This window comes from Corvus moneduloides, chromosome 1 (assembly GCF_009650955.1).
Source record: "Corvus moneduloides isolate bCorMon1 chromosome 1, bCorMon1.pri, whole genome shotgun sequence".
Lineage (NCBI taxonomy): Eukaryota > Metazoa > Chordata > Aves > Passeriformes > Corvidae > Corvus > Corvus moneduloides.
The window spans coordinates 64,307,142-64,332,769 of record NC_045476.1 but is presented as its reverse complement, the minus strand read 5'-3'; the positions used below and the strand labels follow the sequence as shown (position 1 = coordinate 64,332,769).

General features: G+C 40.4%; 1 protein-coding gene across 2 annotated transcripts in view; it reads left to right on the top strand.

Annotated features, from left to right (window-relative positions):
- Positions 1-25,628, top strand: part of FAM171A1 (family with sequence similarity 171 member A1) — an 89,277-nt gene that overhangs the window by 41,038 nt on the left and 22,611 nt on the right. The window contains exons 2-4 of one of the 2 annotated variants that reach the window (XM_032113215.1): positions 11,073-11,300; positions 17,125-17,217; positions 22,235-22,393. In XM_032113215.1, coding sequence (XP_031969106.1) covers positions 11,073-11,300; positions 17,125-17,217; positions 22,235-22,393 — 480 coding nt within the window. The remainder of the gene's footprint in view (positions 1-11,072; positions 11,301-17,124; positions 17,218-22,234; positions 22,394-25,628) is intronic. The other variant, XM_032113217.1, reaches the window with a different exon arrangement.

The window sequence follows — 25,628 nt, the reverse complement described above, 5'->3', positions numbered from 1 at the left end:
ACAGTATTAGCATGAAGGGAACTGTAATGGGTCCTATTTTATTTGAAGTTTTTATTCACTATCTCGAGGAAGACCTAGATCACAGGTTAATTAAATTTTTAAGCTATTCCAGATGAGGAAATAGAAATACTGTTTTAAACAGAAAAATCTCAAAAACTTGGAAATAAATATTTTTGGAGGATAGGAAAATTTCAATGTGGACAAGTTGGGTGGCATTTAATCCTGTTGCTATTGTGACAGAAGTCACAGGAAGTGGCATGTAGAGATGTTAATAAAAGGAAGCTTTTTCGGGTTGGGAGGAAACAACAGTAACCTCCTCCATCCACCCAGTCACAGATACCAACTGACTGTAGAGGTTTTTGGGTGTTCAGGAGCAGTTGGAAACACTGTGTAATGCCTGTGCAAATGTCCTTGCTGCCAGCCCTTTCCTGGCATTGTCACCAGCATCCTGTCGTGATGGAGCCAGGAGATTTTAGGGCTGTGGTGCCAGTATGCAGCAGTAGAGGTTGGGACATTATTGAAGAATCGGTATGGGATTTGGGATAAATGCAGAATAAAGGTTTACTGCAACTGTACATGCTGAATACTGACCTTAAGCTTGCCTAGGTCAGGAGATGGACCGTCACCCTTTCAAAGTGACCGTAGGGATGCAACAGAGCTGAATTGCCCATGAACCAGCAGGGGTGGTCCTAAATTCCTTCTTTTCCTCTGCCAGTGTTGCACTTGGCCACCACTCTCCACCCCCACACCTGCCTGTTCTGCTGATTTTGGCACGTGGGGCTGCATTGCTTCAGCAGTTCAGGCTGGTAACGTGGCACTGAGCCACTTGGTTTGTTAGGCTGGTGCAGTGCTGTGTTAGTGAATGCAACCAACACAGCAGCAAGTCCAAGGAGAAGTGGGATAGCCCAAAGGAAGGAGCAAGAGTTCAGAGCCAGGCCACAGAGGGGGGTGGGAAGGTATGCTCCTGGTTTTGCTGTGGGGTAGCTGAACAGTAGTGCTGCACTCCTCATCACTCTGCAGAGCTCTCTGCTCAGACTGGCTGGGTTGGAGGAGTGAGATGGTTACCATGTGTAGCTTCACCTATGATTTAATTTTCCTGTCTTCCAGCTGGGGATAACTTCTGCAAGGAATGAAGCAATTATATCAACTGTCGAGTTATTTGAAGAAAGGGAACGTGCAAGTGCCTAGATAAAATTTTAGTGCAGTAGTTCACCTCTGTATGTGCATGAACTTACGTCAGTGGAGCACTGAGATGAAAGTGGGAGTTTGCACTGCAGGCTGCAATGGGAATGTAGAGAGGCACTTGAGATGGGTTTGTTTGAATTGTTACACTGCTTTGTTTAAAAACAAACAACTCAAGTAAAAATACCTTCTTCCAAAGTGATATCTAGCTTTGCTTTCACAACAGGCTTTGGAAATTAGAGATTAAACCTAAGATTAAAGCTGCTTGAAAATGAGCAAAAAAAAGTGCTTGTCTCCTTGCTGCCCCACTGAACATACATTGGATTGCTTAAACATAGGATACATCTGCTTTGAATTGCTTTCATCAGATGCATACTTTATTAATAGATAGGATGAAGTTGTTCAGAGAAAATGTAACACGTGCCTTTGTGGCTAAGCAAATCCAAGCCTTCCTTCCCCAAACTAGACTGGTGGTGCAGTAGATGTAAATTTGGCTTAAAACCCCTGTGAGCTCCGCAGCAGCTGAGCTCGATGTGGTGTTATCCTCAGAGCTGATGTCACAAAATCAGCTGTGGTCTTGAGTCAGTGGAGAACTCTAATGCTGAGCAACTAGAAAGTATCAGTGCATTAACTTCTCATTCCATATTGATCCCCAAACAGAGTTTCAAAGAGCTCTATTACAAAAAAAGAGGGATTACTTTTTCATGTCTTGTAAAGAATACATTATGTGTGCAGCAAGCTAAAGCTTTGAAACTCAACTTCCATCTGCGCTCCATGACAGTATTTTATTTAATTCCATGTCTAAGAGACAAGGTTTGGAAATCAAATTAGTTTGTGTCATGCACAGTTCCTGTAGAGATCAAAGGCAGACCTGTTAATGCAACTATTGCTATTCATGAGTTTCATAGCCGTGTGAGTTTCAAGTTAATTATAAATGCTTGTTTAATCACTTAACAATAGGGTATCGGAGTCTCATCTGGGCATAATGCATATAGCTCCCTTTTTTTTTAATTAAAGCAAATTCCTACCTTTTCTCCCAAGAAATTAATTTTGGTGGTAATGCTCTAGGCTCTAGCAGGTCAGAATATGCAAATCTTCTTTTACATGTTGGACAGCTGCATATTGAATGTCTTTATTTTATTATCCCATTACTGCCCCTCCCTCCCCTTTGAATACAGGGCTTGTATAGTAGCCTGGTTTTCACTGCATGTGGCATAAATTGCTCTAGTTCATATAGTAGAATTCTTTTTGTGATATTTTACTAAAACTTGTGTGCATTATCCCTAGGAGATAATGCATTGTGAGATAAATTAATGTATTTATCGTTTTAGTTTATGAACACTTTGTTCAATGGATTTTAAACCTGCAGAGGTAAGTAGGGCACCTGCCTGTCCTTCATATCACAGACCACTGTGCTTTATTTGAATATTGAGGATTAAGTCTAATTATTTTAGTTAAGATAAAATTAAATTCTTGTGCACTAGAGGAACCAGCCACAGTGCCAGTAATGCCTGAGGCACTTGGAGCAGCAAGGAATGTTAGATGAGAAATACAGATGAATCAACTTGAGCTGCAGAGAAGGGGGAAAAAGCCTCACGTGCTACCCAAGAGTAGCCTCCTCCACAGTCCTGGATCCTGCTTGTCCGCAGAGATGAGGTGAGCAGAATGCTCTGATCAGGTATCATTTAGGGGCTTCTCTGTGTCAGCCAAGAGTGGAATATGCAGCTCCTGTTGCATCAGATCTCTACTGTTTCTGAGGAAGAGCAAGAGGGAGGAATAAAAGAAAAACTCAGAAATCAATCAATTGTGCGTTTGGGGAAGAAAGTTCCTTCTTGACTTCTGAGGTGTGGGAGTTAATTATAGTCATCACACTGCAAGTACTCAGTGTGCAGAGGACCCTACTGATAGTCTTCCCCTTGATCTCTAAAGTAAAAAGTGTTTAGCAAATTCATATTCCAGTGCTAAAAAGAAGCTCCACAACCAACCACTTGGGCTGGCTTCATAAATGTGCTAGAATCAAACATTAATACTCTTAACTCTTAACATTAATTGTAAGCCTTAATTAAACACCTAGAACTAAAAGCTATTAAAAAAAAAATTTCTCACAGCCTGAGTGAGTCTACTATCTAGTAAGCTGCTTTCTTATTGCTAAGAAATGACACCTGAATTTGCTTAGGTTCAGTGTACAGCTGTTGGCTGTCCCTGTTGGCAAGACTAAAGGTCCACAGCTTACTAGGTCTTTTGCAGTTTCGTTGTTATGCACAGTGATCCAGCCTTCTCTTGCAAGAAGAGGAGGTCATGTTCTTCAGATGGCCAGTCCCAATGCTGCTTCCCTGTCCCCTGGGTTTTTATATGGCTCTTCTCTGAACCCCTCTGCCTTCTAAATCCTTTCTGAATCTGAGTCTGAGAACCAAGCTGTGTTGTGTAGTCCTTACTGGATTTCTGACCAGTGCAGTAAAGAACTTTCTTCTTGATGCCAGGGACTACAGCAGCCATGGTGTCATCTGGAGAACTGCCGAACAGGCACTGAGCAGACGTCCTGTGTCCCACCGTCTGCATGGTTGGCTTCCCTGGAAATCAGTGGCACTCACTCACCCCAGCTGAAACCTGGGCCATCTGTGGTGGTTGGGAAGGTTGTGTAGCTCTACTGATTTTCCTGTAATGAGCACCAGAGCCAGTTCTGAATAGAGGATGTCATCATCTTTGCTGTGAATCTTGTTCAAGCATATGTAGTTTGCTATTTGAGGTGCTGCTTGAGAACCTGCTTTCAGCTGACAACATCAATGAAGATCAGAGTCTATGTGCTTCTGGAGGGATGTTACATACACGTTTCTTTTTCTTCATACAAACTTACTCTGCTGCTATTTTGAAGTGTGATTGTCAGTAGAGCTTTCTTGATGCAGCACATTAGAAAGATTCGATATGTAAATGCTAGCGTTGGCATCTGTGGCTAAAGCATGGGGAACACACCTTTTTCTAGGAAAATGTTTTCCTTTAGATAAATGAAAATCCTATTGTTTGGCTGAGGATTGACCTCACACATGGGCAAAAGGTTAAGAAAAGCTTATCCATTTGGCATGTAGGATTCGAAGCCAGGCATGTTGCCAGTAAACTCAATCAGAGCAGAGTACACAATTTTACGTAAAGTTCATAACAGCATTTTTTAAATGAGCAGGAAGTTTTCTTTTTCTAATCAAAACCTAGATCATTTAAATATCTCTTTCTTTGGTAATATCCTGTCATTGTCCATGGATAAGGGACCCCCAAAGGAAAAGCTAAGTGATAGCAGCTGCCTATGTCAGCCTGTTCCCAAAAGAGATCATCTGTCCACCAGACGTCAGTGGGAGTCTGCCTGATAGAGGGGTGTGTGCACAGAAACCAAATTGCAGGATTGGGATCTAAATAGGATTGTGATCTTTGGTTTCCAATCTGTGTCATAACTTTTCTCTGTTTATTCCAGTATTTGGGATGTGACAGTTTGCCTTTGCTCAGGTTGCTCAGGATTTTATTTTCTCGATACGTTAATGACTTAAAAAACCCCCAACAAACAAACGAACAAAACCCCAAAACACCTAAAACCAGTGCTTTTAGAAGACAGCGATGATGATAGCAGTTCTGAAGGAAATCATTCCCAAACTGAGAGTTCACAGCAATGTAAAGAGCAGTTGTGAGTGTAAGAAGGGGTTACAACTGCCGAAATAGTTTTCTTAAGGTTAATTGTATTTCAGGCGAGGCAGTAGGGTTCATAGAGCAGATGGCACAGGAAGGATTGCTCAGAGAAAGTTTAAACTTAGTAAAATCTCAAAAATCAGATTAAGAAGACAGATGGGATTCTGGATTGGAATGCTACCATTTAGGGATGTTTTTGTCTTTTTCACTTTCCTAAATTATAACCTTGAAGATGCTGGAGGTTTTTTATATAGCTTACAATAAATTTAGTACCAGAAAACTGGGAGGGAGTTGCACTTAAGCAGCTGTTTTCACAGTAACTAGTAGTTTAGGTCTGCACACATTTGAAAAACAAGTAGGAGGTTATTGTTTAAAAGAAGACAAAGGACTATAACTACAAGAGAACAGATTTACGCTAGACTTGCTTGAGCATACATATACATCAACCTTGATCTCTTTGTGGAATTTACCCCTGCATTTCCTACTTGTATGTGCTCTTTTCCCACTAACCTCCTTTTCCCACTTTGCTTTGGAATTCTTGAAGCAGAGTTGAAGGGTTGCACTGTTTAACATGTGTGAGTGGCCCATTCTTACCTGCACTAGAAAGGGAGACACAGGCTTTTTTCCCATCCAGAAAGGATGTCTTTGCTCGTGGTTTATCTTCTGGAAATGACAGTTATCCTAAGTGGTTCTTGCTTTGGACTTGAATCTTTCCTGTAAGAATGTAATGGCAGGACAGACTCTAGTGGTACAGGCAAGTGACTCTGGCTCTATAGTACCTGTGTCCACCAGTGCTACCAGCCACCAGGGAAGTACATGTCAGACAGATGAGTTCTGAAAGAGACGCATTCACACCACACCACACCTGGCAGGTACATCAGACAGGGCTATGGCTCATACACAGCCTGTCCTGACTGTGGCTGGCTTGTCTGGGGAAGTGAGAGACCACAGCTTCCCTGGATGAATTCATCAGCCCGGGGTCTGTCACCTCAGCCATCTCTGCTTTGCTCTCACATGAGTGCTCAGCACTCTTCACCTTTAGATCCCTTTCCTTTCTCCAGGACTTCATTAGTAGCACAGAACAAAGCCCCTCCACAACTTAGCAAATACTCCTGCTGTACATACAATAGTGTGAGAATGAAGCAGGCTTTCCTTTAGGAGTTCATGTTCTCGGAGTTCATGTTCTCAGAGTTCATCTTTTGCAGTGCTTTCAGTTCCCTGCCTTCGTCTACAGCTGTCCTTCTTTTCTGAGTCCGTGTGTCTTTAATTCTCTGTGAGCTTGTTGCTGTGGCAGGCTGCAAAGCTCAAGAATAATGTATCTGCTTTATACCCACTGTTTGCTGAGAGTACCGACTAAAAAGTTTGCCAGATATTTTAAATACTCTATTCCATAGTTAAAAATAAGTCTTTTAAACAGCTTCTAATTGATTCCATCCAGTATGCCTAGTCTTTTGATCTAAAACCTCCCTATTAATTAGAGATCAGACTGATCTTGGGTCATTTCTTGACCTTACTCTGCTGTCTTATTTCCCTTCTCCAGTTCTCCTGATGCTCAAGAAGTGCCTGAATATATCCTAACAATTCTGAAATTTACTGTCTCTCTTCACGTGTTCTCATCACGTCACTGTTTGAGAGGATATTTTCTTCAACGATTTCTTTCCAGTTTTAAGCTTTTAATCACTCAGTTGCTGTGAAAATTACAGTGATAACGGAGGTTTAGTGTTCGTGATTTCACTGCTGCATTAGATAAGAAAAAGGAGCTGTTGTGTGGGAGAAAGCCCTGAATTAAGCAAGTAGTATACATTTCACATGTTTGTCAGGGAAGATAACACATGAAAAGGAATTGGGATTGTTCAGGCTGCTGGGGTTTTCTCTATCTGCTCAGGAAAAAAACATGTTAAATATCAAAGAGAAGGAGAAAACAAGCCCAGTGTCTGATCTAGGGACTGTGGGGTTTGGAGCAGCAGTTCCAATCTGCTGCCTTTCAGGACATCAGTCTTCCATCTTGGGTGATTGCCTTTGTCATTTCTGTTTAGAAACAGGATTTTGGAAACCCCTATCCTTCCTTATCAGAAAGAGGGTAGGATGCAGAAAGAAAGAAGGATGCAGACAGAAGACCTTACGTAGCTATGGAGTGAAAGATAAAGAAATTCCTACTGGAGATACCCATGGCCTAGCTCACTGATTTGGGAAGAGAAAGATGGATTTGTGTATACAGGAAAATTTTATTGTTTTTTTTCTTGATCAATTTTAGTAGTAGTCTCTATTCTAGAATTTTGGATGTATATAAGGAATTAAATTGATTTGATACTTCTGTTGTTTTCTTACCCTCTTCCTTAATTAGTAGTTAATATCCAGAACTCCTTGGTTCCGTGTTATATGTGGTTGTTTTAGAAAAGGCTAAACTTCCATGTTATTGAAATTGCTAGCAGTGATTGCTAACAGAAATTGTCCTGTTCTCTTGCTTTTTCTTTAATGTATCACCCATTATTCTTAACCTCATCTATTCTTGCATTTTTCCCTAGGAAATTCAAAGTGGGAAGTGCTAAGAGCACAGCTGTCTGGCTTTGGATCTAAGCAAATCCCTCCACTTTGAAATAAAACTTACACTGGTTTTTGTCCTCATGTTTGTAAATACATGCATATATATATTTTCCTTCATTGATTAATGTGGCTGCCTTTCACATACACAAGATTTCACAAGTTGCATGGTGGTCAAGGCAGGATTTCTAAGGATGCACTCTGTACTGGGCACCAGAGTATGTGGACACTGATTTTCAATGTACATTGCTTCCTTTGACTACTAAATGCAAAACTGGGAAGAAGTCCAGAATCTTTAATAACTAGAATGTATTTCATGCTGCTCCCGTCTAAATTGGCATCCTCCATTGCCAAGTTCTAAAGCAAGGGCTGTGATGATGATGAGTTGTCTAATGGGGTTTTTGTGCAGGGCTGCTTGATATTGGCATTTTCAGTACTGTAGGATTCAGAGAGAAGGTCCCTGCTTATAAAAGGGCCCAAGATATTGTTCTTTCTGGCTGAAATGCCCTTAAGACAGATGTGCTGATACTTTTGTATTAGGTCCTGACATCATTTTAAAATTTTAGGTTGTTACAGTGTGTTTCTCTGTATACTCAATTGTGCCATTTCACTACTGAAACTCACAACAAAGATTTTGTTCTTTGTTTTCTTTATTCTTGGAGTTATATCTTGCTGGCTCAGGGCTTACACCAAAATAAGTTCTTACAAGGCGTTAGTAATAGAACAGAACTGTACCAGCAGTACTGTTCTATAGAAATCAGTGTAATGTTTTTGAATATATATGAACAGGAGGTTGTCATGGTTTGAAGTTGGTTAAGTGCCAGGCACCCACAAAAAAACCACCTACTTATTTTCCTCTGCTATAGTTAAGCAGAGGAGGGGAAATTAAAACAAAAACTTCATGAGTTGAGATAAGGATTATTGAAAAATAAACAGTGTAAGGCAAAGCAGGTTTAAAACTTAAACAGTATAAAGAAAATTTATTATTAACGGACTTGAAAGTAAAAAGGATAATGAGTACCAAAGGAAACCTTCAGAACACCTTTCTTTCCCAGTCTCTCCCTCCTACCAACGGCGCAAGGAAACAAAACACGGGGGTTTTGGTCAATATTTAGCTTCTTAAAAGTCTTTCTTTAGTATGCTTAAGGAAAAGAGTTTCTTCTGCTGTGCCGTGGGATCTTTCCCATGGGAGATAGTTCTCTGCGAACTTTTCTAGTGTGGTTTTAACTTTCACAAGCAACAGCCCGCCCAAACCTGCTGCAACATGAATCCCTCCCACGGGTCAAGCAGTCTTCCCACAACCGCCTAGCATGGGTCATTTCAGTTCGAGGGGTTTAGTCTTTTAAGGGTGAGCTGTTTTAGTTTGGAAGTGAAGGCTCTTTTTCTCTATTGCTAAAAGCAAGGGTCATTTCTCTCTGTTCAAGTTCCTCACTAGATTACAGCTTTTCAGTATCCGCGTGCTCCAGTGTGAGTACTCTTTTTCATGGGCTGTGCGTGGATCTCTGCACCCCCCCATGCACCTCATGAATTACAGGGAAACAGTTTGTTGTATTATTGTCCTCACCATGGCTCACAGGATAATCTCAGCTCCAGCACTTGGAGCACCTCCTCCCTCTCCTTTTTTTCACTGACCTCGGTGCCACCATGTTGGTTCTCCTCACGTGTCCTCACTTTTCATTTTTCTCTGACTTGGAAGAAAGTTTGTGTCTGTAAGTTGCAGTTGAGTGGTTGATCTCATCCGGGCTCTGCATCTGGGAGTTGCTCATGATGTCTCTTGCTGCTGGCCACGTGGTCCCTGCCAGCACCGCATGGCCAGTCCTGGACGCATGGTCCTCACTGGCACTGCACGGGCGGCTCCGGCCTCAGAAGGGCTTTGGCCACGCAGTCCTGGCCTCGGGAGTCGGGATGGGGCCCAGTGCCCTCCCCCCACTGGGATGGGCCCCGGCAGCCTCCTCACCACCCCTCGGGAGAAGAAAGAGAGCTTCCTGTGGCTTTTCCTTCCTTAAATACGTCCTCACAGAGGCATTAACTAACTCGTCTAATTGGGCTAGGAACCTGCCCGTTGTCAGAGCCTTCAGTGAATGGCTCTGTGCCGGACATAAAAGTTTGAGCAGCTTCTCTCCCGCCCACTAAATACTAGACTGTTTTTAAACTAGCACAGATGTCATGCTCTCTTCTCTGGGCATCACATGCAGAAATGCATTGCACATGGAGTGTGAGCATCTTGCTTGTGAGAGGCTGAAGTCTCCTGACACAATAAGGGAGTTTGCAAAATACCATCTACTACCTTAGGGAATAGAGTACGCTGAGGTGGGGAACTTTATGCAAGAACAACAGAATTTCAAAAATTAGGATGGGAATGAGAGAAAGGGGAGAATGGGAGAGAAAAGAGGGAGGGGGGTGTTCATTTAAGAGAAAGAGGCAACTGGAAGCAAAAAGAACCCGAGGAGTGTCTTGGTGGAAGCAGTAGATCATTGCTGGGTCTTTTCAACACAGCATTGCATTTAAGTCATGGTTGTTGCAGAAAGGCAACAACTGCTACTTTATAGCATGAGGCAGTGGTACTATTGTAGGCACAGAAAAATAATGGTAGATAAAGAATGCCTTCCAGAGGGACTGTCTTGCTCAAGCCACTCCATTTTATGTAACAAAAGCCTGGTGACACTGTGCATGGTTTAGTCATAGGAGTGCCCAGAGTGGACAAATATTGTACATCTGGAAACATTTAAACTAGTAATTAGTTTCTGGAAAAATGGCAAATTGCTCAAGAAAAATGTAGTCCATTGTGTTGGCTTCTGACTGCATACCTGCAAGATGTATGATTCTCCTGACTGCCTTAACCATCACTTCTTTGCTTCTCACCAGCTGTATGTGGGGACAGGTGATACAGCAGTGTCAGGGCTCCTGCTGTCACTGCTAGCACTCTGCATCCCACCTGGTTGTCCTGTGCTTTGAGGACATGGACATGATCCTGTGGGAATTCACCACCTTGGTTAGGCATCACTGGGGAAGTCTTGTACCAGCTGGGGCAATCTCTCCCACTGGAGCTGAAAATCTCCCAACTGTAGCGCAGCCTACTCTATTGCCCATTTTTTTCCTGGGCTTCCATCATGCACATTTCCTCCATTCCATTGCTACACAGAGAAAATTGCTTTGGGAAGGAGTGAGGAGCATACCCCACTTTCAGCCTTTCCCTCTCCCCACTGGTGCTGGAGAAGGCTGGCTGGAGCAGAGGTGCAGCAAGGCAGGGACCGTACAGAGAGTTTCCATGCCCTGCTGTCCGTTGGTAACACATGTGTTTGATAGCACACATTTGGAATTGCTATAGTGCAACAGTACTGTGTGGTTGACATGTTGCCCCTTGAAGGGAATGTTGCTTGCCCTGGTGATGTGCTGCCCAGCTGCATGTGGGTCACAGGTGGAAGATAGATGCCTCCACAGTTGAAGTTAGCTGTCGAGCAGTAATTCAGGACCTGGTCTGGCTTGTGGCAGAATCTGCAGTGTCTCTAAAGAGTGACTGCCTGAGATGGAGAGCTGTGGGCCAGTATAAGAAGTTGTACATGGCACCAAAATGGCAGAGCTGGTGTCTTTTCAGTCATTGGTGTTGTCAGCATGTTCTAACTGCTGCCTTCCACAGAAGCTTTTCAGACAATAATCACTGTGGTTGTTTGTCATTACAGAAGTAACGCTGAAGGTCCATGTAAGCGATGCCAGCACCCATCAGCCAGTAACTGAAGCCTTCATTGAGATTTTTACCAACCAGATCTCCATTGCATCTGGAACCTCAGGAGCAGATGGCACTGCCTTCCTCAAGTTTCAGTATAAATTGGGCAATCAGCTGATAGTGACTGCTAGTAAACATGCATATGTGCCAAATTCTGCACCATGGAAACCTGTAAGATTGCCTGGTAAGAGATCTTTATTTTTGTTCTGAGGTAAGATTTTGCATCTAAAGGAAGCTACACAGTTTTGTATGATGTGTTTCAATGCTTGAGATCCTGGGTGGGGGGAGAAACATCGGCCCATTTCAAAAATAGTAACATTTCTACCTCAGTTAAACTGCAGCATCAAGGCTGAGCAGAGACTCACTCTCCTTCTGGCAGTCCTTGATACAGTGCTACATCAGTTTTCAAGCATTTGTTGGTGCTCTTACAGCTCCATAGAAAATAGAAATCTGTTCCAGATCTTTTTCTTTATGGAAACACCATTTCTAAGAGCCTTGTTTCAGCAGCTGTGATGTACTCTTGCTTCTCTTCCAAGGTGTAGCAACAACTGTTGCACCATAGGCTGTAGTGTATGAAAAAAGTCCTGGTCTTTTACTTCTTAGCCATGTCAATAGAACAGTTTTAATCTGCAGTTACATTATCCAGATGTAAGGATTTTTGGTACATTAGCATGGCTTTGCTTCTTCCACAGGCATAATACTTGCATGTTAGTTTTTATCAGAATGCCTCAGAACTTTACATTAGTTATATGAGAGGAAAAATTGAGTCATGAAGCCTATTTCTGTACTGCTAAAAAGAGCAGATTGAGGGTGGCTTTCAAACCTCAAGATGAAACATCTATATGAAGATCACATCCTGAGTTTCATCTGCTTTTCCTGTAATCCTCAGCCACGGTTCGGGTCCATGATATTTGGGAATGGTCCCAGGCTTGTATTACACCCAAATCACACCTAAATAACACACACCTCAGATTTGATTATTAGCCTGGGCCAAAGCCATGCCAGGTTTTAAGTGCACTAATATTTAAATAGTATACATGTTCCCAGGGCAGTGTTGAATTCCATGTTTTGGCTCCATTTTATTTATTAATATCAACATAGCCAGAAGGACTGTGTGACTTGCTGCAAAGTCAAGTAGCAAATGTGTTTTCAGAAGGAGAAAGGAGCGTGAATCTCTTCAAACCCAGAATTATGCTTTAGGCATTTCAACATGCTGTTTACTTATCTGCTTTCAATTGCTTCAGATAAGAGTGGCTTCTTCCACATTTTCTGTACTGTATTCCACCATGTTTTTCAGCTACTTAATGGAGCTACAGAAAAGACTTTAGTCAAGCTCTTTAGGGTGTAGTGAAAGAATAAGAAGCAACTGAAGAGTTGCTGCCAGGAGAGTTTCAAATAAGTAAAAGGCAACAATTCATTACAGCAGCAACAAAGATTACAAGCAACAATTCATTACAGCAGCAGCAGAAAGGTTGTGAAATCGTAATCTTTAAAGACATTCAGAACTCAACTGGACAAGCCCTGCTTGGTGGAAGCAGGTGACATCCAGAGGTCCCTTGCAGCCATCATTGTTCTGTGACTCTGTTTAGCACTTTCCTTTGGGTTTTCTTCTCTTTCAGTAAGATGAAGTGCAGCTTCCTCAGCATACTTTATGTGCTTTTAAATTATTAAAGTATGCAATAACCTTGCCTTGTGTCTCTTACCTTTCTGACTCGTACCCTAGGTCTTTTAAATGAGATGTACCCTTCCATAGCCTGGAGTTTGTTTGGTTAGTTTTTTGCTTGTTGTTTTTCTTAAGTACTGATTTTGAGGGAAGAGAATTAAACAGGGCATTCTTGTTTTAGTAAGTCATTGAAGTTTAAAGAGCAGTAATTGTATAGGTTCCACAAAATCTTTCTTTCCATGGCTGAAATGTGAGCTTAGCTCAGAAGGTAGATTCGTTTCACCTCTGATCCTCCCCCACTGAAACTGGAAGATAGTTTGTCATTGATTTAATTGGAAGTGGAATCCTTTCTTTTGCTTTCGGTACCTTGAACTTACTCCTTTCTTTGATTAAAGAAACAACAAGTTACAACTTGATATGCCCTATGTAGATTTTGAATTAGTCCTGAAAAGGTACATGACGTAAAAGTTAAGGACCAAGATACTTAGGCTTTTATTTTTTGTACTGACTAAAATGCCTGTAGTCTTTAAAAAACATTCCAAGATCTATTTCTATTTAAATGCCATGTATTTAAATGCCTAGCATGCTTTTAACTAGCACAGTACAGAAGTTCTGAAAAATGTGCAAGTTGTTTTGTTGTTATTTTTACGCTGGCTTGAATGATGGGGAGCAGGCAGCATATCTCAATGTTCATTCTGCAGTATGCAGTCTGGACACACCCATACAGCTGGATCCTCATTTCCCAAAAATGCTTTTTAACAGTCCTAGGAGCTGTCCCTCAGAGAGCAGATCCCCCATTCTGAGCAGCATTCCACCCAGGGCAGTGTTTAAGCTGATATGCCATCCTGTGTGCTGTGGTAATTGGACTATGGCCGTATTTACCTCAAATGGGAAAAGGATAACCACGAGCAGGGAGTAGGTTTGAAAGCCATAGGGTGGTAATGTGTAAAGTCCTGTAGCAGAACTTTCCTAAAGGATCAGGATTCTTCCATCACAGGCAATATGCATTAGTTATAGCCTTATGCTGAAAAGCTGTGCAGCCATTGAACTTGAGATATTGTTGTAGTAGCTTCAAGGAGTAAACATCGAGGGTTTTCTGTTCTTATAATTTGACAGAAATTAACTTTTCTTACATTAACCAAAATAATTACTAGCTCTTTACTGCTTAAACAGGAGGATTATTTATTTACATTGTGATAAATGGTAGGAGGGAAAGATTTAAGATCTCTTCTTGCATTAAAATATTTATCAGCAGAGCCATGACTCCACTTATTAACAGTTCATTAATTTAACATCACTTGAGTTGTTGAAGTGTTCATGATGGAAGATGTGTTCATCTGTCTGGTCTTAACTAAGCATAGATTTTTCTTTGTAAATAATTCGGAAGAAAACATTTGTGACTGGTAATCCTTATTTAAAAAGGACGCTTCTTTTGGAGCAGTGTATGCAATGAAGAGAGGGAGTTGCTGAGACAGCACAGTTCAGACTAAGTTGACCCTTAGTTGGTAGGGTCAGTGTCCAGTTGTCAACTAAGTACCATCCATCTGCTTGCTCCCCCCCAGCCTCCATGGGTGGAGAGGAGAATCATAAAATGGTAAAAACCATGGGTTGCGGTAAGAACAGTTTAATAATTGAAATAAAGTAAAATTTTATAATAATAAGAATGAGACCTAACAAAAAGAGAGTGGGGAGTAAAACCCGGTTAAAGCAAGTGATGCACAATACAGTTGCCCAGCCCATCCCTGAGCAGCAGTTGACCCCTCCCAGACAACTCCCCACAGTTAATATACTGGCCATGACATTCTGTGATATGGAATATCCCTTTGGCCAGTCTGGATCAGCTGTCCTGGCTGTGCTCTCTCCCAGCTTCTTCTGCAGCTTCTCACTGACAAAGCATGGAAAACTGCGAAGTCCTTGACTTAGAGTAAGCACTACTCAGCAACACCCAAACCATCAGTGTGTTACTGACATTATTGTCATCCCAAATCCAAAACCCTGCACTGTACCAGCAACAGAGAACAAAATAGCTGTATCCTGGCTGAAACCAGGACAGTCAGTCAAAGCAAACCATGGTTTTGTCAATGTGGTGAAATACAGTTTTAGGAGCAGAGGATGATGTTTATAGTATTTTTGGGAAAGGAGAACTCATCTGGAATTGTTTACCTGTAAAATAAGGTAAAAACTGGGAAGGCAGAGTATAGTGTTTCAGGACTTGTCCTTGGCATATCCATTCAGGGAAATGTGTAGCTAGCTCTGGATCCACGTTTCAAGAAGAATGTTTGAAACTGTGGACTTGTATCAGGGGTGATTAAAAGATTGGAAAATATGGTTTCCAGGGAAAGACTTGGAAGTGCTTAATTTTTTTTGTTCACCAGCGAGAAAGTTCATGGGGTAATTTGATCATAGTCCATCAATACCCTCATAGAGAACAGGAAACGGGTGAGAGAGAATTCTTCTGTCTAGCAGGCTTGTATAAAAAGAAGATCAAATGGCTGGAAATCTAACCTCTATAAATTTTGATGGGTAAAGAGGCACATAGTTTAACTGCCCTCATAATTATTTATTAGAACACTGATATTACAGTGTATTCTTCACCACTGGACACCTGTAAAAGAAAACTGGAGTTTTTCTACAACATGTTTTCAAGTTTCGGTATAGCTATTGAATCTGCAGCAATAATTAATCCAGGGAAGGTTGTAGTTATACAGGAATAAGGCGGGATCATCACTGTCATCCTTCTGGCCTTAAACGGTGTGGCTTTCTGTCTTTGTCATGCTGAGAAAAGATTGTGCAGAAAAGCCCAAGGGAAGTTTAGAGGTTATATATTCATTATAGTCTGGCATATATGGAAGAAGACATTGGCATGGTTGATTGTATTGAGCTCCCCAGGGTGTCTAAATTATATTAGCTTTCTTCATACAAATTAAGTTATTGGAGTAAAGACAAATTTTGTAATTGTGTGGCCTTAGTGCTACTTGCATTAGGCTTTCTTACTTACATTGCCTAATGTGTAAATCTGTTTCACCTGTAGGGCATTGGAAAGAAGATTCCCAGCTGTACTTGCAATAACATGATTTTTAATTTTTATTTATTTATTTTAATGTTTATATCGTTAAGACCATCTTTTAGATGGTAGTTTTTATCAGTGTGTTTCTCCTAGTTTCTTCTCCTTTCTCCTGTACTTCTCCCAAACACTAAAATTTCTGATCTTTAAAAGGCGAATATCTTTCTTAAAGCAGAAATACTGTAGTCTCCCTGTTGGTAGCTAACATCTGTATGATCTCTTGGGTTAAGTAACGTGTATTAATGTAGAGGAAATTCATAAAATTCCAGAAAATCAGAAGAGTTTGAGTTGTTATTCTATTGACTCTTTCTGGGAATGCCTTCCTCAGCTGGCATTTACTTCAGACTAGGATGAGTACTCTCCAGGTGTGGGATGCTGTCCAATTACCAAAAATTACTAGTCTGCATTAGTCTCCTCCTTCTATCTTTGAAAGCCATGTGTGGACTGCAGGCAGTCATGCTCCTTTCTGTTTTCATGGATGCAGGAGGCAAGTGGGTTCTGTGGCTAATTTCTTCCCGGTTTTGGATCTTCTGGGTCTGAAGAACTTGGCATGAAATTATATCCTGTTTTTCACTCTGCAAAGATGTGTGTGCGTACTGACACAGGCCCCTGCAAGGAGTGTCAGTACCCAGTGGGAAGGGAGGTCCTTGCAAGGCAGACTGCTTGCAGCAAGTACCGTTTATCCATCCCCTTTCACACCACTGGTAGGATGACAGTAGTTCTGCTATAAATAACACTTCCCTGGTGTAGGTGGTGACTCAGTAAGTACATGCTGCATTTTAAAGCAAATTATTCAGACTTATTCATCATACTTTGCCTTTCTGTATGACTTAATGTAAGCATCTCAAAGTACTTAAAAGTTAAGTTTCATTAAAATATTCCTGAGGTAAGAAGTATAGCTGTTGCACAGAAAAATAACTCAGCCAGACTGAGTCAGTGTTTCAATTCTCTTTATGTATTTCATGTCTTTCTGTGGAGCTGGGAATTGCTTCATGTAAAGCATGAAACCCTGCTTTACACTGCACTCTTCAGTGCTTTGAGCTGCCATGCATGACGTGCAGGAGTCAAAGCGTAGAACATTTTGTTTAGTTCAGTAATTTCTGTGGCAGTTTAACTGTTTGGTTCAGAAAATGCATGTGGTTTCTGTCATGTATACAATATAATTTTAATAGTTTGGGTGGCCTGCTTTTGCAAAAATGTGAAGAAAGTAACCACTGTCGTTGTTGGATTATGTTTATAAGAATTTAAATATATCCCACTTAAACCACTTCTCTCTCACAGTGTTCTCTTCACTGAGCCTCGGCCTTCTTCCTGAACGCTCAGCTACTCTCATGGTCTATGATGATGTAGTCCAGATAGTCTCAGGATTTCAAGGTATGCTGGCTTTTGGAGGTTGGAATTGAAATTTAAGGGACACTACACAAAAAGCCTGACAGCCCAATTGCTGTCTGAACTCTGTCCTGTGAATGAGACTGGTATTCTGTGGGGAGTTCTGAGTTCCCTGAGGAATGCTTCTCTGTGGGATTGTTTTACCAAATTAATAGCTGAATTCGTCCCTAACTGCTGTGACTAGGGAATTCAAGTTACACAGTAATAAATGAGTTTGGACTTTAGTGTGCCATATGAGAGCTAGAGATTAAGTTTCTTATGATATCTGTTGGATGTTTTCTCATCTAGCCTCATTTAACCATCCTTGAAATAGGCATTTTCTGGTGTTCTTAATGTCTAAGAATTTTCGCTGGTTTGATTTTTTTTCTTGCTTCCTAGTGTGAATGACTTAGAAATTTAGGGCATAGAAAAACTGAAAATTTCTTGTATCTACATTGTTGTATACCCTGTATAAACTTGCTTTTCCTGTGGACCCCTTGTCAGACTGCCTGCAAACCTAAATCCTACACATTGAAACCCACTGTGTTAGGAGAATAAAGTTTGAATAACCTTTTCGTAAGGCCAAACACATGTTAAAGCAACTGTAGTATCAATCAGAGGAACAGTGTTTTCTGAACTGCACAGTGAAGAATAAAATGTTCATCTGACTAGGGGTCTGACGTAAATTAATCCAATTGATGTGCTGGCTGAGGTAAGTCTGTTAACAACAGGAGCTTTTTACCTTGAACCAGAAAGGGGACGTCCTTTTCTGTGGGCACTCTTATTGTGCGTAAGTGGTGTCTTATTCACAATAAGTCTTATGCTTGCCATCATTTTAAACTCTACTGGATAGTTAATAAACAAGGGAATAGTGCCCTCAATAGTATTCCAAGATAACCTTGTTCTATCTGAGAGAATATAATACAATTACGCCTTCCTGACATATTTTTTCAGTTAGAAGCCATCCAGACACGATAGGCTTTTCATTAATGATAGCACTAGATACAACTGCAACTGAAAATGCATTCAACAAATTAGGTAGCTGATGGAATGCTCAGAAGGATCTGGAGAAACAGCTGCTGTACATATATTCTGCAATTTGAGAGCTGGACATTGTCTAATGGGGTAAATTAGATGGACAGTGAACTGGGTTAAAACACAAGGCATTAGGCAAAACATGAAACATTGTTTACCAACAGTATTCCACTATCCTGTTGTATTAAATACTCTTATTCTTATGCAAATGTACTAATATTATGCAATTAACTGAAAAAGAACAGTATTTTCATATTCACAGCTTCCTTCAAAAAATGGGGGATGCTAAAGGACTAGAGGGACATTTAACAGCTGAGTGAGACTCATAAATATTTTCAGCATAATCTTCCTTCCTTCAGTGAATTGATCCAGTGTGTTAACAATATATGTAAATTAGAATAATGTAACTGGTTCTACTGGGATAGCAGAAAAAAGAGATAAAGGAAGAAAGTGGTACCTGGAGTATGCTAAGGACTGGGATTTGAACTTGCAGTCTTCCCCCGTAAAATCTAATTTATGAGTCCAGTCGGCATTTCTTTTCTTGGGACTTCTCTTGTGATGAAGCCTAAATGAAAGACAGCCTAGACATTGTTCCAGTATTTGAATGGAGCCTCTCTAGTCTCGATCCAAAATCCTCGTGACCTAGTTTTTCTCTGTTATTTTCTCTAATTTACTTCCCAGTAACCTTGTGCTGTTTCAAAAGAGCTGATCAGGAGTTACCTTAGTGCAAAAATGAGAGCAAACCAGAAATCATTATACCAGGAACAGACTGGGAACACTGGTGTTTGAAGCACCAGTCAAAGGGAAAGAAAGGCTGTCTGGGTACCCCAAGTTACCAATTGCATTTGAGTAATTAATCAAGCAAGCAACGTATTATGCAGTTGAGAAGTTTGTCTGAGTTGATGCAGGCAGCTTCATTTTCATGATGGCATTACAATCCACTGCTGTGCTCTGTCAGTAATTGTGAGGGATGGGGCTTGCCAACCACTGGGTCATTTAAGTTATTTAATAGCAGCACAGTGACAGACTGAATTTCAGCGTTCAGTGAATGGAAGCTGTATGGGGACCCTCTATCTGTCTCCGACCTATGAGCAATCAGAGCATGAATTGGTGAAACTTCAGATGTTATTTCACATAGATTAAACCTCAAATGCTGGTGTGGTGCCACATGTCACACATCCAGTGTGACAAAAGGTGCCTTACAGGGACTCGTTAAGGTTACATCCTCAGGAGTGTAATGGCAAGCTGGAGCTGACAGCATTTGAATCATGGCTGATGTGTTGACAAGAGGCTGTTTAAAGAAGATAAGATCCATGCTCAGCAGTCTTTACCTCATGGCACACACCGTGTGGAAGGGGCTCAACATGCCTATTTTACACTTGCATGTGCTTGGGTTTTATAAGTAAAAACTGGATTTTATAAGTAAAAACTAGGTATCTTCAGTAATAGAAGCAATGCTAATAATCCAGTCCCAGTGCTGTGATGACTTGGTGAAAAAAACGCTTAAGAGTCTGGTCAGCACAAGTTTCTCCCACTTCCAGTTCCCTCAATAAATCTATCCCCAAACATACACCCCAAAATCAACTATGGCCGCTGGTAAAGGAGAATATTAGATTATGTTGTAGCAAGGTGGTGAGAGAAGGTGAAAGCCTTGGTAGCTGCTTCCCTCACAAGCCTTTCTCTGGAAGCTCCCAGTCTTCTGCCCCTTTGGAGTCTCCTGCCAGGTGTGGGAGACCCAACTGAGGAACTGAGGGGAGAGTCAGGGTGAGTGTCAGGTTTTGAGTGAGCATCAATCTGGAGGAATTTGTTTTCCAGAGTGTGAATTAACTACTCTGCACTGATTTATTGTCTGTGTATGCACTATCTACAGAGGAGGCTGTTTCTTCATTCTCAGAGCTTATATCTGAGTTCATTGCTGCACAGGTTTCCTCCCAGATTTGGAGCTCAGCCATAAGAAGGCTTTGTGCTGCTTGTAGGATTGAAGGAGCTGAGGTTGGCTTTCTGAGTCCTCCTTATCTGGTTAAAATTTGGCAGTTCATGACTCTCCCAGTGCTCAAACCCCAACCCCAACTGTTTTTTTTAATAGAAGTCCCATAAACTACTGCATTACAGACTCAACAGCAGTTACTTGGGTTTTAATTTTTAATTAGTTTGCATCTTTGGAAATAAAACACCAGTTCTTGGCAACTTAAATAATGCACCTTAACCAGAGATTTAGACAGCAGAAAATCCTGCAATTTTACATTGAACTGTTGGTGATAATCCTAATACCAGTTTCTTTGTTTGGAAGGAGAGGGGGGTGTTCCTGTTCTGTTACTGTGGATATTTATACCCATGGGCTGTAGGAGCCCACTTAGCAGTGCAGTCAGAGGTTTCCAAAGTGCCTGAGCAGATCAGTCCCTGAGGTACAGCAAGCTGCTACAGTATTGCAGAGCACACAGGAGATAAGTCCTGCCTGAGTTTGTTGCGATTTATTTATTCTTTTACATAGTTTTCCATTTAAGTCTAGAAATTGGTTAAGGGAGATTTCTTCCCATTTCACACGGGTGTTGTTTAATGACTATATTAAACACTTGCGGGTATTGCCAGTCTGGAGAGCCTGCTGTAAACACTTAAATGTTTCAGAAATTAAAAAAATAAAAGCAATTTTATAGCTTCTTCTTGCAGAATTACAAAAGAAATGACAGCTAAAAAACAATCAGCTCTTTGGAGGTACTTGCTCCTGTATACAGACATTTTTCTTGGCCAATACAACATTTTGTTGAGTTTTATGTTTTCTCACAGCTAGAGTTCCTGCTGGAAAATTATGCAAGAAAAGATTCCAGTCTCTAGGTTAATGACAGTCACAGTTAAAAAGCTTAGGAGCAAGTCAAGCTTGTTATTCTTTCTTGCATTGAAGCTACATGTAACCTAAAAGTGCTGCCAGAGACTAATGGGGGAAAAGATGCAAAATTGTTTTGAGTTGACATCTTTGAATCACATAGTCCAATGTGAATTAAGAAGAAAACTGCTTGCCTCTTGATTTTGTGCTGTGTGGGAAGTGTTCTGTGTGTATTCAAAATGAGCTCTGGAGAATACAATAGCTTTTGATTTAAAAATTAATTTGCATGTTGTGCACACAAACTTGCAGATGGAGTCTTGCTGTGTGTTGCTAAACAGTATTAATGGTGAGTATCCTTTGAAAAAGACTACTGACTTTGTAAGCTGGGATTTAAATGAGACATGAAATGCCATAATACATGAAACGATCTTAAATCATGTTGCAGCAAAGACCCTTCAATTAACACCTAGTGAGTTTGAAAGAAATGCTAACGCTATACAAGACAGAGGAAAAGAGAGAAATCTTACATGCCAAGTAATTTGGTTCTATTTCGATGTGTTCTTTTCATGGGAAAATACGGCAAATCTTTTCACCCAAAGTTTGTCAAGTGAATCTTTTAATCCAGTGATTTCAATAGTGACCGGTCTCAGTTTTAGAGTTAGTTTTCATGGCCAAAGCTTGGAAAAATCTAAATACAGAAGTTATATAAGTTAATTGAGACTACAGGTAGAATTGTCTCTTAGAAAATAATTTTAAAGAGTATAAAATACATTTATCTTGCTATTTCAGGGAAAACAAAATTGGAACAAATATGGTGAACTGGATGCTTTCCTAAGCTTTTGCATACCCTACCTCTGAACTTAGTTTTCGTTTCAGTTATTAGAAGAGGCATGTAATGAAAGTGGAGGAGAAACAACATAGCCAGAAAAGCTTTTGACAGTAGGTGCCTCCACAGTTTTGCTCTGGAATACTTGTGGACAAATAATGCCAACTGCAAAATACTTGTAAGAATACGGGTTATCCATCTTTCATAATAGACTTCTGATGTCTCTGTCCTTCTCAAGCTACCACAGTTTATAATGAAAAAAATGTAAAAGTGCTTCCATGAATATGAACACCTAAATATTCTGCCCACCTTGGATATAAAGTCACTTTTAATATTTTTAGGTGCACGGACTCAGCCACAAGTTCACTTTCAGAGAAGATCTGTGAAATTGCCAGAGAACACTAGCTACAGTGATTTGACAGCATATCTGACTTCAGCCAGTTCACCCTGGGAAGTGGACAGTTTCCCTTATTTGCAGGGATTAGATGGAAATGGAACAGGTAACCCACTACTTTGGTTTTGCTCTGATTTCATATTGGTCCAGGGCTTGACTTTTGATCATATAATTTTTTCCATTCCCCATTCCAGCAAACATTCTTTCAAATTTGGGTGACATGATGCATTCAACTGCCCTGCCAATATGCTGTTCCAGTGAGCAAGAGGGCAAGGTCTGCTATCCCTTAAACGGGGCCACTGAATAGCAAAGATGAAAACTCCGTGGCCTTGGGAGATCAGACGAGTTGGTTACACTTTTAGTTCAGAGCTGAGTCTCCAAATGCGCTGCATGTGCACATAAAAGATGGAGATTAATGTGAAGGAACGAGAGAATTTGAGGATGCCATAAAAATTCTTGTTCACCTTTTTTTTCTAAAAATAAATAAAATGCCTATATCTCAAGGATTTAATACTGTGTTGTTTCAATGGCTTTGTTGATACTTTTGAGTGTAGCCAAAATGTGCAAATTCGTCTAGCACCAAAGAGAAAACAATGAATATTCATAGTAGAAACACAACCACTGTTAAATTCAAAGTTGTAATACATTTTTATGACTGCAACTGCCTGCTAGTCTTTTTCCACTTTTCATTCAGTCTTGAGTGAAATAATTCGTGTTTCGTAGGTAGGAGAAGAATAGCAGAACCACAATGAGAAGCCTTCAAATTCTTAAAAGGCTGGTGTGAAAAGGAGAATAATTTGTTTTCTGTGCCCATAGTGGGTTAGAAAGTTACCAGTGGCCATGCAGTGTAGCAAGAGAGATTCAGGCTAGTGATTAGGAAAACCTTGCTATGGTGAGGATGGTTTAAGCTGTAGAATTAATTGTTTGAGGGTGTTGGACAGAGTTAGACAGTCACCCGTGAGGATGGCAGAGGCATAGTTGAGCCTGCTTTGAAGCAGCCTAAATATCCCCTTGGGGTCTCTCCCTGCTGTTTCTCAGGATGCGTTTACTTGTGATGTGTTGATCTAAGTGACTTTGAATGCTAGGTCGTGTGTGTAAATGGTAGCTTGCTAGCTTCCCCCTTCTTCCCTTTGTACAAATCTGTGCATCTCCTTTTCTATTACAACAAGAAATGTGTCTGCAGCCTTACTCCAATCCTTCTGTCTGCTCCAGTGAGTACATCTCATCCTATCTCATCCTATCTCCCTGTCATTTTCCTATTCTCATCTTCAACCTTCAGTTTTCTCTGTCTTTTCATACTCAGACTGATCAAAATCTCTTAATCTTTTTTAAAATTAAGGAAAACATTTGATCTCACTCATTTGTCTACTTCCTCATCTCTGTTCTTTTTATCTCTAAACCAACTGAACAAACTGCTGGCAGTGTGTGGGGGATTCCTCTTTCCCAAATCTTTCCTAAGTACTCTGCAACTCAGCTTCCCATTCTTGAATTTATTTAGTGATCACAGGTCTTTCCAAGGCTTCAGATGATCCCATCTCACGAGAACTGCACAACCAAGACATTGTCTTTCTCCTGTTTTACCTCCTATCCCCCTATAAAACAGATTAATGCAGCCTTGGGTTTTTCAGTCTTCTGTATTCTTGCATGACAGAGACTTTTCTTCTTGAGCACAGGGACCCTGGATTTGACTTTTAGCCTTCAGGTAGAATTATGTTTTAAAAGACCAAAATGACTGGCAAAGAAATGGTATTTAAGAGACCGAGAAGTGGCTTGTTTTCCAAATACTGTAGTATTCAGTATGGTGTTAACACAGACTACAAATGCAATGTATTTTATTATGCACTATAGTAGAAGTGAAATGTCCTCTGTCTCTAGTAGAAGCCTCTCCTGATGTGGAAACATGAAACTTTAAAATTGTGAAGTTGGATTGACTACCTTTTCTGCATCTCCCAAGTGACTTGGTGAAGACTTGGCCTGGAAAACTTCTGAAAGCATAAGAAATTAGGTCAACACCTGCTTGATTTTTTAATATTTCTGGTCTCAAGAGAAAAAGAATATTTACAAATTTTAGAATTCTAAGAAAACTTAGCATTGATTTGCATGGGAAGTTTTGGAATTTGGCAGAACACTGTCTCTTCCCTCTCTCCCACCTCTCCTTACCCCACAATTACTTCTGTGTTCTTTTTCAGTTTATTTACATGTCTGTAGCATTTTGGTGAGGTCTCTCCATTTAGGTCTCTCAGTATTTGTCCAGAGTGACTTCATAGTAGTTTTAGCTAAAACCTATTCTCTATAAGTTCAGCATTTTTCATAAAATACCACCTGGTGTTGAATTAGTAATACAGAGCAGTGAGAATTCATTGCATGAATCAGCATGTTGTAAACATAAAAATTTGAAGAATTTCACTGCAAGTAGTAACAAACCTGTATAGTGTTAGCTTCTTGTTTATATTAATTATCAGTTGGAGACCAGGAGGATGGTTCCACAAAATCTTGTCCTTTTAACCCAACTAAACAAAACTTTCCATTGTCTGCCTCAATGGACCAAGCTGGCTAATAACCATTACTCCTCCTGCTTTTTGTGGCTGCTTGTTTCTTTATAAAGCATCATGTCTGAACTGACAGTGAATTTTATCTGATTATTTTTAAAGCTCTTTACAGGTCACCAGATGTCAAAAAATGACAAGAAATAAAGCTGACATTTATTGAAGTCCATTCCCATTTAATCTGTGTGTGTGTATCAGTTTTACAGGATGCGAGAGTTTCATAAGCATTGATTTTAATTTGCCTTCACAACAAAAAAGAGAAACATTTTATCTTTTTAATGAGTATTAACATACTGTACAAGATGGCAAACTGAAGAAATATTTCTTCTTGCTAGAAGATGCAGTGGATTTCAGAAATTTCTTCACCCTGATATAAATTGTTCAGCCCAGTGCTGAGCAAAGTATTAGTGCATCTTAATGAAAAATTGTGTTTCACCATCAGAATGCTTTTTCTGGGACTGAAAAGTAATTTTTAGAGATATATGCTATATCAAGACAGTAATAAAAGAAAAATTCAAAACTTTCAATATCTAATAGATGCAAAATACAAAACATTATTTGATCCTTTATATTAATTTAAAATCTGAAGTTATACCTTTTTTCATTTGGAATTTGAATATACAAGAGTGTCGTCAGGATACAGTACTTGGCAAGAGGAATTTATTTCTCTGATACCAGCCTGAGAACCTTAGTGGCCCAAGTCCTGGGGTCAAGCATTAATCTGACAGAAGTTACAGGTGCATGGCAGAGGCAGTGTATTGAATGATCGGGAATAAAGAAACAGCTTTTCACTTA